The sequence below is a fragment of the Squalius cephalus genome (assembly GCF_949319135.1).
Source record: "Squalius cephalus genome assembly, chromosome: 5".
In the NCBI taxonomy this organism is placed as follows: Eukaryota; Metazoa; Chordata; class Actinopteri; order Cypriniformes; family Leuciscidae; genus Squalius; species Squalius cephalus.
This window is the reverse complement of record NC_137126.1, coordinates 20,657,187-20,669,672: the sequence shown is the minus strand read 5'-3', so window position 1 is coordinate 20,669,672 and position 12,486 is coordinate 20,657,187. Positions and strand designations below refer to the sequence as shown.

The following is a 12,486-nucleotide window of genomic DNA, read 5'->3' as shown; positions in this document are numbered from 1 at the left end:
AAGTGTATTCTGGACACACAGACGCACACATTCCTGGAGCGTGTCTTATCGTCGGTGTGAAGATAGGCTACTCCGCACAGGCGTTTGCTGATAGTTTATTTATAGAAATAGTGGAGCTGGGTGATTTCTCTTATCGTGCGCTCGTTTCGGCGTGAATTTATCCCTCCATCCATGTTTATGCGCTAAACTCTCTGAGCCTGTTAACAAGCAGCGGCTAATTAAGCTTGTGACAGAGAAAAGATGAAGTGGGGGAGGAAAAAATGAGAGAGGGGGGGGAGAAAGACAGACAGAGAAAGAGTCTGAGTTAAATGCACAAGGTTGACCTCGTATAAATGTGGCGGCCCAGGGATGCACAAAACTATGAAAGTTCAAAATACAACCGTTTTAAGATGCAATACAACAGGAGTAAGACAACGGCAAATCAAATTACAATGCATATAAGCGACAACACACACACACATAAAAACAAAAAATTACACCACACACAGCACAAATAAACCATAAATACAACCAATATAAGACACCGAACTATAGAATTAAGACAGCACAATACAGTGGAAATAAGCCAAGAAGAACTATGCAGATTTTTTATGAAATAGACTATTGCCACAATATAATGGCAACTAGAAAATTAAATCCCAGACAAAATTACACCACAATACAAATAATCCACACCATATCTGATAAAACCACAAAACAGAACTGCTCCACAAAAAAAAGGATGCCACAACAAAACAGAATTAAGACACCCAACAGCAAATACAAATTACAGCACAACGTCTATTAGCAACAATTCAAAAAAACTATTACAACAGAACCAAACACAAATAAGCCTTAATACAATGGAAATAAGACGGACAAGTTGTTGTTCCAAACCTGTATGAATTCCTTTCTTCTGCTGAACACAAGAATATATTTTGAAGAATATACCAAACAGTTGATGGGCCCCATTGACTTCCATAAAATAAAATAAAAATACTATGGAAATCAATGAGGCCCATCAACTGTTTGGTGTCGGAAACTGTTTAGTTACCGACATTCTTCAAAATCTCTTCTTTTGTTTTCAACAGAAGAAAGAAATTGGGTGAGTAAATGATGACAGAATTTTTCATTTTTGGGTGAATCTCTTAAAGGCAAAAAACAAACAAAAAACAGCACATCAGATTAAAACAACAAAGGAACAGAATTACCTAAGGAAACACAATGGAAATAAAACCCAACTCAATGCATATAAGTGGCAATACAACGAATTACACCACATACAACACAAATAAGCCACAATGACGCAATAAAATACACAAAACAATGATAATAAACCATAAAACAATGGATATAAGTCAGAACACCATGAAAAAATGCTACAGAAGCACTACGAAAGTAAGCCACAATACAATGGCAATGAGCCACAACACAACAGAATTAGCAAAGCCAACCAAACTTGAAAATTAAAGCCAAAACATACTAAAATGGAAATAGGCCACAAACCACAAAACAACAGAATTACTCAACAACACAATGTGTTATTTATGCCATAACACAAAAGAATGAATAAAGCAAAGGAAATGTGCTCCAACACAATTATGTTATAAGCAAAATAAAAAATACAACACAAGATAATGACACCACAAAACAACATAACTGTCTTACATTGATGTGCTTTGGAATATGACATTGTGAAATATTGAAGTAGATGTGTGTGAAAAGAGTTGCTCATAAGACAGAAGAACCTGCCTTGAGATCTGTTCTTCTTTGTGATACTTAGCAGATACATTGTCTATACTGTCTTTAAATAGCCAATACAAGGCAGCTACTATTTTCATTTCACCAAGGTGCCATATGTTTAATATAATGTTCTCTTGAGTAATGAACAGATATACTCATAAAAACGTCTCACAACATTTACTGAGCAGCATCAAAACTCGTAAAAACAGCTGACACACACTTTTCCTTCATGATAAACATAATATTATCATATTATTATTGCTACCATATTCATGTACTGTACAATAGTATTTACATGGTACTTAAAAAAAAAAAATTCCATGAAACAGATCTGGTGTGTATGAAGACTACAGTAATTACTCTAAGCACACACAAAACTCCACCCCCTCTGTGACCCTGTTTCAGCGTAACACACCTGGACGGCAAATTGATATCAATTAAAATCCGAATGCAGACGGGTTTCCAATCTCCAACAACAATCTGTGCATGCTAGATTGCTCGTCATCTTCTAAAAACAAACAGAAATTAATGACAAAATGAGCCGGACACAAATACATAAATAAGCCACTGACGAACTGTAGTCAAAGCCCTCTCTCTGGTGAATCCCTCACAACAGAAGTCCAGGAGGGAAAAGATTGGGTTTGAAACGGCCCGTCATAAATCAAATAAATTAATAAATAAATAAATACCAGAAAATGGCACAAACAGGCAGATAAAGAAAACAATGCCTGGGAGGAGGTAAAGAGGAAGAAGACAATGCACAGTGGGGGAAATCTTTTACAATGTTGATTGTCAGGATCTCTTTTCAAGCTAGAGAAATGAGCCACACACAGGTAGAGTGAAGGGTCTGGGAAGACTGTGTGTTGTTAATCAGGAGAATTCTGCAACAATGCAGTGGTTTGAAGAAAGCCTTGGTCTGTGGTGTAAATCATCCATTCAGGACTTAAGCCTAATTCACCATCACACACTGATAGACCTGATCAACAGCGTTCAAAGAAATATCAACAAGTCTGAGCTTCAAGCGAAGGCATCATATTAATCCTAGTTAAATAATTGAATTAATCTTAATTAGTTACATTTTTCCATTAAATAAAATGAATGAAGACTTTGTGTACTGGTATGATTAACTTCCACTTTTTAATTTATAAACAGACTACCATTCAAAAGTTTGGAGTCAGTAACACTTTTTGTTTTAAAAAATGAATGCTTGTATTCAGAAAGAAGCATCAATCTGATCTGACCTGAACCCTACAGAAAATGAGTGGGCTGAACTGAAGAGAAGAAGCACCAATATGGAGCTGGGAATCTGAAGGATCTGGAGAGATTCTGTAGGGAGGAATGGTCTCTGATCTATTGTCAGGTGTTCTCCAAACTCATCAGGCATTATAGGAGAAAATCAGAGCTGTTATCTTGGTAAAAGGAGGTTGCAAAAAGTATTTAATAAAAGGGTGCCAATAATTATGGCTAACATGTTTTGGAGAAAAGCATTTATTTCATAATGTGAAATAATTTCAACTATTTTGCTTCAATGAAAGGTTCGATTTTTGTGATTTTTTTGAATGAAAGATCAAAAGGATAAACAATGCAGATTTATTTTTGCAGACATTTTGATCATGGGATAACCAGGGGTGCCAATAATTCTGACCACAACTGTATATTGTAAAGCAGAGACCGTATATTGACACTAAACCCATAGACCTTTCAAAAGATGTAAAATGTGTTAACATAATTGATATTTTTAGACAGCAGTCTATATAGTAAATGTAAACACAGGTAAACAAAGTGACGTCAAGTCCGAATAAGGTGGGTCAATGCGCTTCAAGAAGTGAATTAATGTTCAGCATATTAGAATGATTTCTGAAGGATCATGTGACACTGAAGACTGGGATAATGATGCTGAAAAATCAGCTTTGTCAGTACAATAATACATTGCATTTTAAAATATATTAAAACAGAAACAGTTATTAAAAACTTCCAATATTACTATTACTGTATTTTTTATTTTATTTTTTTTCAAATAAATGCAGCCTTGATGAGCATAAGAAACTTCTTTTAAAAACATTTTAAGAAATCTTGCGAATCGCAAACCTTTGAACGGTAGTGTATATTGTAGTAAAGTATATATACTTTGAAGGAAAAGTCTATTTTTTAGGGCTGTCGATTGTGTTAATTTATTGTGGTTTTACAAATAAATCACTCAAATCAAAATAAATAATTAATTGACTATTAAATAAATAGATAATCTAATATTGAATGCAGGGCTGGACAGAAATCTCTGCAATTGTGATTATTCATATTTCATATTCTGCAGCAAGTGAATCAGCAAGATATCAGACCCATTTGTCCAAGCAGAAGGTTTTACAGACAGCAGAGCTGTTTAAGACCGCAGTCTTAAAGTATCAAGAAAAACCAGCATAACATAAACGCTAGAAACGAAAGACAGCATAAGAACAAATAAGAAAGCTTGTAAGAAAGCTTGTATTCTAGAGTACAATTGCCTTCCACAGGCCAAGATTCATAATTCAGGTAGAGAAGAGAAACCAAATCCTTGGTGTCTAGATTGTCAAGTGGATATATAGAAACTGAGCTCTGATGCATCTCCATCCTTTTCACCACACTGGCCATAAAAGTAAAAATGTATAGTGATGCTCTTTAGCCAAGACTATATTTACATTGTAACAACCTCTAATACCTTATTACTTGTTACTTGCAGTTGAAGTGTTTAAGTTGGGAAGTATTCTTGTAGTTCGGATCTCTTGGTTGTTTTTTATCCAACATCGCTCCTATGATGTGAAGAACCATGAGCATTCTATCCTTTTTAGGGTCACATCTTGTGACATCACATCCTGTTTTTGGTTTGTTTAGATGTCTTTGGTCCATGTTGGAGTCGAATCGCACCAGAGTTCATTTGGAAGTGGTGGGTCTCGGTTCGCTTGTTTGGTGCGGCAGGGCTTGGATGCCAGCAGTCACACATATTCAAATGAACCGCACAGAGCAATCGCAACAGAGTTCATGTTCATCAAACCAATGTGTGAACACACACTTAGACTCTAATACACACACATACAGGTCTATGCTACACAACACACAATGACACGTACATTTGATCCATTTGTTTCATCAAAGCTGTGGGCAACCCCACACTGGTGCAATGGGAGGCAGATGTACGTTTGCATAACTCATTACATAATGCGCCCCGTCTTCTCCAATCCGGCTGCTCTTTTCTCTGGCAGGGAGTCAGGAAGGTTACGCGGAGCTGAGCTCTGCCCTGATGGCTGCTCCCACAGGCCTCCAGCTAGACTCACAGATGAAAGCAAGCACTGGAGAAGCCAATGCAGCAATCAAACAAGATCACATGGAGAAAGAAGAGAAAATGGGACAGGTATGATCAGGTGAGATGAATGGTTTACAACTGATTTTGATCCAGGACTCAGATTTCACACTAAACATCAAGTGGCGAGCCAACACGGTACCACAGCTGTTTATTGAACAAAATAGAGGTAGGCATGAAACGGAAGTTGCGATCATATTTGTGACATATATCTGAATGAAACAGCTTCTCGAAAGAGAAAAAAAAAAAAAAAAATGTAGAGCTGGACTTGATTTTGTCCATCGGGAATTGATTGGATCATTGTTGTTTGCACTTGCTGTGATCTCAAGTGAGTTGTCCCACCCTCATGAAAGTAACGCCATCAGAGGAGAGATGAGATGTCGTTGCAAGTGGGAAGGGAAGTTGTTTTGATTAAAGAATAGGGGGCAGATTATTATTTTTTTAAATAATGATGTGCACAGATAAATCATTTATAATGGTGACTTTTTAAACAGAAATGTCCTGAGATTCTGAAGTGTACATTTTGCTAGTCCATGGGCAAAGAGGACTGTAAGGAGTAAAAAAATGTGTAGAATAGTTAATGGTTCTCGTCGAAGTGGACGGAACAACACACTAAATTACTTTTTGCTGTCATTTAAGCAAGTGCACATATTTTTTCAATGTGCCTCAACACTGTGACAAAATATAACACGTGAAATTGACAGCCCAATCAGTGTAGTCCGATTCCCGAACGAATGACTCTTAAGAGTCTGATCTTTTTAGTGACTCAAACACATCCTTTATAAGGAGTGTAGTTCGATTCCAGAACAAATGATTCAAAGGATTCAGATCTTTTAAGTTAATCAAACGCTTTCTGCGCAACTAATGTAGTCCGATTCCCTAACAAATGACTCTGTTCTTTTAGTGAATCAAACACACACAGAACAACACAGTTTGATATCTGAATGAATGACTTTAATGAGTTGGTCCTTTTTAGTGAATCAAGAATGTTTGGGTTATAGCATGTGAGACTTAAATCAGTGGAGTTGCTGTTTGTTTATGACGACGTGGTTAAAGATGGACATTATGAATTTAGTTTGCATAATTAATGTTGTGTAATACATGATAATGAAACTGTTAAGTAACCAGAATCTTTAAGAGGAATCAGAACCAAAGTCATTTGGGTTCAATTCTTTGCGTTACCATTACTTATCATAGATCAATGAACACCAGCCACAGGTCAATGTCAACATGATGGATGTAGAATATGTAAATCCGGTAATGTATTCATACTACATACCTTCAAACTTACAGCAAATACTTCATTAATGGTCGAGAAGTTCAATCACATCCAGTGCATACTATAAGGCAACATGAATTCAGAGCAAGAAGAGGGAAAGACATAGAAACTCAGAATGTATGGCACAGATATGACAAGAAACAGACTGTTGAAACAAAAACACAGAGATGTGAGTCCTGACATAAAGCTATCCAACATTGCACTCTTACTTAAAAGCACACTTTGATGTATCTGTAATTACTACATACTGCCTTCGAAAAGAAATCGAATTTCAATGAAAAGAAAGAGGGAGAGAGAGCCAACATGCTGAAGACATTAATCGGACTGTGTTTGATGTGCCTGATCAGAAACGTGTTTGTTAAGAGTTAAAGGGAGCATTAATTAAGCCACAGACGGCCTGTTTTCAAGCAATCTGTTATGACAAGCTAAAATCTTGGCCTTTAATTTCTTCACCTTGAGCCATCACTTAAGACCTATTTACAAGTCACATGCACGGCCCTCTCATTAAATAGGGTTACTGCCAAAGAAGGGGTGTACAGATTATTTTTTAGAGTGCTAGTCAGTACATTAAAATGAAAATAAGTAAATAATAATAAAGAGATAAATACTGAACGTTTGATTCAAGTTTCACTTGAGGAGTTACACCGTGTCCTAACCAGAAGTGACACGATGGCGCGACACACGGTATCTTTTCCATGATAATGAGTTTTTATCCAAACCAGCCACAACAGTGATACACAACAAGTGTCAGGAGATTCTATTTCTGCAACATAGTTATTTAATGTAAAAAAAAAAATACAATAAATTATTGTGAGTTTGAATATAATTTTGCATGACCTTTATAGACATACTGAAAGCGACAATAGATAATTCACCTCGAATCTTGAAAATAAATTAAAAGAACTAAAGCAAACTAAAAATGAAAAATAAATTAAGAAATTAAAAAATTGATTTTGTCACATCTCGTAGTCGTGTCGCATTTGGTGTGGACAGTCCGATTGTTTGAAGCTGTTATCTTATCGCATTATGTCTGGTTAAGATATGGAGTTATAGGTGCATCTACCAAACTATAAAGTATGTCAAGCAGCTAAAATGATTAATCAACTTTAACTTGGGATGTTATGCATGATCATTCATAATATCTATACAGATGATCTGTGCTTGATGGCAAAGTTATTCTCAGATAGTTTATCAGAATTTACCTGCCACTCCATACCAGAAACAACTGAACCAATGAAAGGCATGAGCATGGTTTGTATAAGAAATAGTGTGTTTAAGTGAGCATTCTGCTGGTGTGTGGGTTTGAAAGCGAGGGAGGGGAAAAAACAGGGATGCATCAGAGAAAGACGGCTAAACAGATCTCTGGAGGAAGACCGCCATGCCTCCACCAGCGAGGGGCTGTCACGGCCACAACGCCACATAAATATTTAACAGTTATATTCAAATTACAAAACACACAGTCTCCTGCCTCAGATAAAAACACATATTCCTGGAATTATCAGAGGAATGCTAAGTCGCGGCCATCCGCTCCACCCTCCCTTCTCTCTCTCTCTCTAAGAAAAGTGGGACGGTTTCATGAAAAGTGCTTTCATGAAGGTGTAGGAGTGTGTGTGTGTGGAAGAAAGCAAGAAAGTGTGAGTTTATGTTAGGTCAAAGGTTAGACAGAGTGCTCTGTCCTTACAATGCGCACACCTAGACTAGTAGAAATTGTGACAAGATACCTGACCCTTGACCCCAGAGGTGATGTAACACAGGGTACATAGCTGAAAACTTCACAATGTTAAGGTAAAAGGTTAGTTCATCAAAATTGAAAATTTGGTCATCATTTATTTCCCCTTGTGTCTTTCGAAACATGTATGACTGACTTTTTTTCCATGAGAACACAAAAGAGGAAAATTTTAATAATCTCTGCAATTATGAAAATAATGAAAGCAAGGACAATGTACAGGAACACTGTAAAAGTAGCTAATAATAAGACTGTATTCCAAGTCTTCTAAAATCATACAATGTTCTAGAAACAGACCAAAACATTTTCCTCGCTGAGTTTAGATCGACCATGTGGAACAACCAATGGCTTTCGCCATCAGTGACTTCAAACCTGGCAGCGTATTTCAGAATATTCGGCAGAAAAAGTGCAAATTTAATGCAAAAGGGTTAAATGTGAAGCCACCAAGAACCCTTAAGAATCCAGGGTAACACTTTATTTAACAGTGCACCAGTTACATGTAGCATACTTACTAGAGTAATAACAGTAAATTATGCATAATTACAAGTAACTAACCCTAAACCAAACCCCAACGCTAATGTAGTTTATGTAGTTAAAAAATAACCCTCAGTACTTAAATGTATAATTATTATACAGTAAAAAGGACACCTTATAATAAAGTGTAACCGAATCTAGTGGCACAAATTTCCATACATACTATAAAATGTATCTGGAGTCTCCAGAAATACATCCTTGGACCCTTTTAAATGACAGATAGACTGAAAATCAACTCCCAACTACTTCCAGTTTCTTAAAGACACGTTCTTTAAACACTGGAACCATTTGAGAGAATGCAATGTATGACAATTAATGCTGATGTAGGACAATGTTCTAACCTGATGAAGAGATCCTCTAAGATTTAGAGTGAGGGAAAACTATAACCATCTTTGAACAGGCTACGGTAAAGAAAATGACAAATTCAATGGATGGGAGGCTTATGAAAGGCCCTAAAAATAAGGATGCCTAGGCTATATAGGCCACCAAATTTTTTTAAATGCCCAAAATATTATTAGATTACAATTAATTAGTATATGTGTTTTTTGTTTTTTTTTACCATTACACTTTAAGGTTAATGGAAAAAATGCAATCTAGTTGCCTAATAATTGCACAAATTAATATAAAAAGAAAGAAAGAAAAAACCCTTTTACCATTCACATAAAACAGAGAGGCTGTATTATTAAGTCCAACGAGAGACTAAGTAAGATTCAAATGTGTATCTTCTGTCTTTCTGACTTTAACATGCACTCTACCCTTCTATCAAGATATTTATTTCTTTTCTCTCAGGGTCTGATGTTATGCCTACATGTCTACATGCTTTAACAGAGCTGTAGTTTCGCAGTTTATCATTCTTCCTTTGTCCCTCCCTCCCACTCAAGGAAGTGAATAGTGCCTTAGGACAAGGATGAACTGGATTGTTTACAAAAGCAGCACTTTCTCAAAGAAACTTAAGCGTTATTTATTTTTAATCATTTTGCTCTTTTTTTTGCTGCTTTTCCCACTGGTGGAGACAACTGTGTGTGTTGAGGTGGTGGAGGGGAAGGGATTTCATAATAATAACCGCCAACAATTACTTACCAAATTCACGTATGACAAGCCGCCATAGCTGTGTGCCACGATGAAGACGTTTTTCGCGAGTGATTTAGAGATGAATTGGTCCCACACATAAAGTGTGTGTTCCTCCGGAGAGCTGTTTTCCTGCAAAGTCAGAGTGAGAATAATTTGAGTTAAAGGCTTCATTTAATGAGAAATACAATTTTCCTTGATATTTCAAAATACGAGCTCAGAAAACAGAGTAACTTTCAAAATTGAAACTTCTCCAGTCCAAAAAATCTCTTTGGATTAAATGAAACTATTGAAATCAATGTGCAAAAAAGCTTTTTTGCAGCCTACAGACATCAGACAGATACTTTAACACATGACCACCCACATTTACTTGTTCATGGCACCTATTTACAAAAACATGAGGACAGATTAATTATATGACAAAAACTATGTGGACACCCCATTTAATTAACTATAAAATGAGATAGTAAATCGATTATAGGATATATTTTTTATTAAAGTATATTTTATCAGTATAAAACAAAATAAAAAAGCTTTGACCTCTTTAAGTTAGAGACTGCCTGAAGACGTGCACCCAATAAACTCGCATACAGCCACATTCACTCAGTTAAATTTATCTTAATCAATGAGCCTTGCATACTGCGAATGCCTCCGATGCAAAACTCAATAGATTGTGTGACGTCAAGTTTATATCTTAATTTGTACCCAACTGACTGATCAATACGGCCTCTATACGAGCGATAAACACATAATCGGCCTACATGGGAAGGTCACACAAGCAGGGCACAAACACAACACTCGTAATTAACACTGGCCTGGGGTTATAACGCTCTACGAATGCGAGACGAGAGAGAGAGAGAGAGAGAGAGAGAGAGAGAGAGAGAGAGAGAGAGAGAGAGAGAGAGAGAGAGAGAGAGAGAGAGAGAGAGAGAGAGAAAAAGGGCATTCATTCACTGGCGCATGCAACATCGATCTGTGTGTTTGTTTGTAAATGCGGCAATCGTTTAAATGCAGAATAACAACTAAATTAGAGAAAAATTGCTAGCAACAAGTGAGTGAACGTGGGTGTCGGTGACATAAAACGACAAATGTGGCATCGGAAGCCACACAGCTGCGTAATATAAAGAGCCCGGCCTTGTCGTAATCCGCTTCTGAAACTTTGCAGCCTTGCCCCGCGTTTAGCCTTTTTCTCATGATCTTGCATCAGCTCTCCCACATTGATTAGCTTTTTGAAAAGCACAATAATAAGTGAATTAGAGCTGAAGGAGCTGGCAGGAGGGAAGAGATTTCCTGTCACTGAGATGGCTTGTGTTGGCGAGGGGACACAAATATGAAAGTAAATAAACAGGCTGGTGGGAGTGGGGGGGGGGGGGGGGGGGGGGGGTTACGGCGTGATGCAACTGGCGGAAAGCGCTGAGCCCAGATCTCCTTGGACGGCTGGGCGGTGGGTGCAGGGCGGTGAAAACGGGGATGATTTTCTCTCACAGTCTTAGACATCAAAGCTTTTTTGAAGAACCAAAGCTGAGTCATCATCGCAGTGCAGCGCATTTCATATTCATAAAGCTCTCTGCACGCACACGAGCAAGCATGGACACACGGGCACAAAGAAGTGTAGTGGCCAGTAATTCGTTTTTATACCCTCACTTAATAAACGGCCCTGGTCCTTATTGTACACATTTAATCAGTTCATGATATTCGAAAGAAAAAAAGAATGTTTGCAAGCATTCATCAAAATGTAAGAACTTTTTCTACCTCTAAACAACCTCTTTTTTTATTGTGCTGATGTAACCAAGGCCGTGCGGGCCGTGCGGGCAGGGGAAAGCAACAAGCTAGAGTGTTTTTATTTTTTTACATTTTGGAAAGTAAGTTCTGCTTGCCCGTGTCTATGCTCTATGGTAAAGTCTCTATGCTAATTAAATAAAAAAGGTAAAATAGTATTAAGAAATTACAAAGCTGTTTTATTTTAATTGCAATGTTCACAACTAGTGCTGGGCAACGATTAATCACATCCATAATAAAAGTTTGTGATTACATAACATATGTGTGTGTACTGTGTATAATTATTTTGTATATATAAATACACACACATATGCATGTATATATTTAAAAAAATATTTGCATGTATATAATCTATAAAATATTTTATTTGTAAATAACACATTTTTCTTAAATATATACATGCATGTGTGTGTATTTATATAAAACATAATTATACACAGTACACACACATATATTATGTAAACACAAACTTGTATTTTGGATGCCCCAGCACTATTCACAACATTTATTTTTTAAAGATGTAATGGGGGGAAAAATGATATATATCATTCTGACAAAATGCCTGGATGCTGGCAGGTGAGTGATAGTTTTTATAGATTTTGTTGTTTTTTTTAATCGAAATTTTAAAAATATAACAGCGTAAATAGTAGTATGATAGTTATGATAGCAAACTACATACACTACTCATACTCTTAATAATATCTCTTTTCACAATCTGACATTGATCAGTACCGAATCTATAAATTACAACTGCAATTTCAAGTTGTCATTATAGATTAATGTGCATCTTGGAAGGTTATGTTATGGTGAAGCAAACAGAAGACTGATATGGAGCTAGAAGAGTCTCAATAAAGATAAATGCACAAACTGCATTCACATATGCACACACAGGATACACAAATGCACACACATGATTCATAAATACACACACAGGATACACAAATGCGCACAAAATTCACAAATGCACACACAGAATTTAAAAAGCACAGAAGATTCACAAATGCATACAAAATTCAGAAATGCACACAAAATTCATAAATACACACA

The 12,486-nt window shown here is 36.6% G+C and overlaps 1 protein-coding gene across 2 annotated transcripts in view; it reads right to left on the bottom strand.

Annotated features, from left to right (window-relative positions):
- Window positions 1–12,486, bottom strand: part of arb2a (ARB2 cotranscriptional regulator A) — a 204,799-nt gene that overhangs the window by 84,527 nt on the left and 107,786 nt on the right. For both annotated transcript variants that reach the window (XM_079872939.1, XM_079872938.1), the window contains exon 8: window positions 9,673–9,792. In XM_079872939.1, the coding sequence (XP_079729065.1) occupies window positions 9,673–9,792 (120 nt within the window). The remainder of the gene's footprint in view (window positions 1–9,672; window positions 9,793–12,486) is intronic.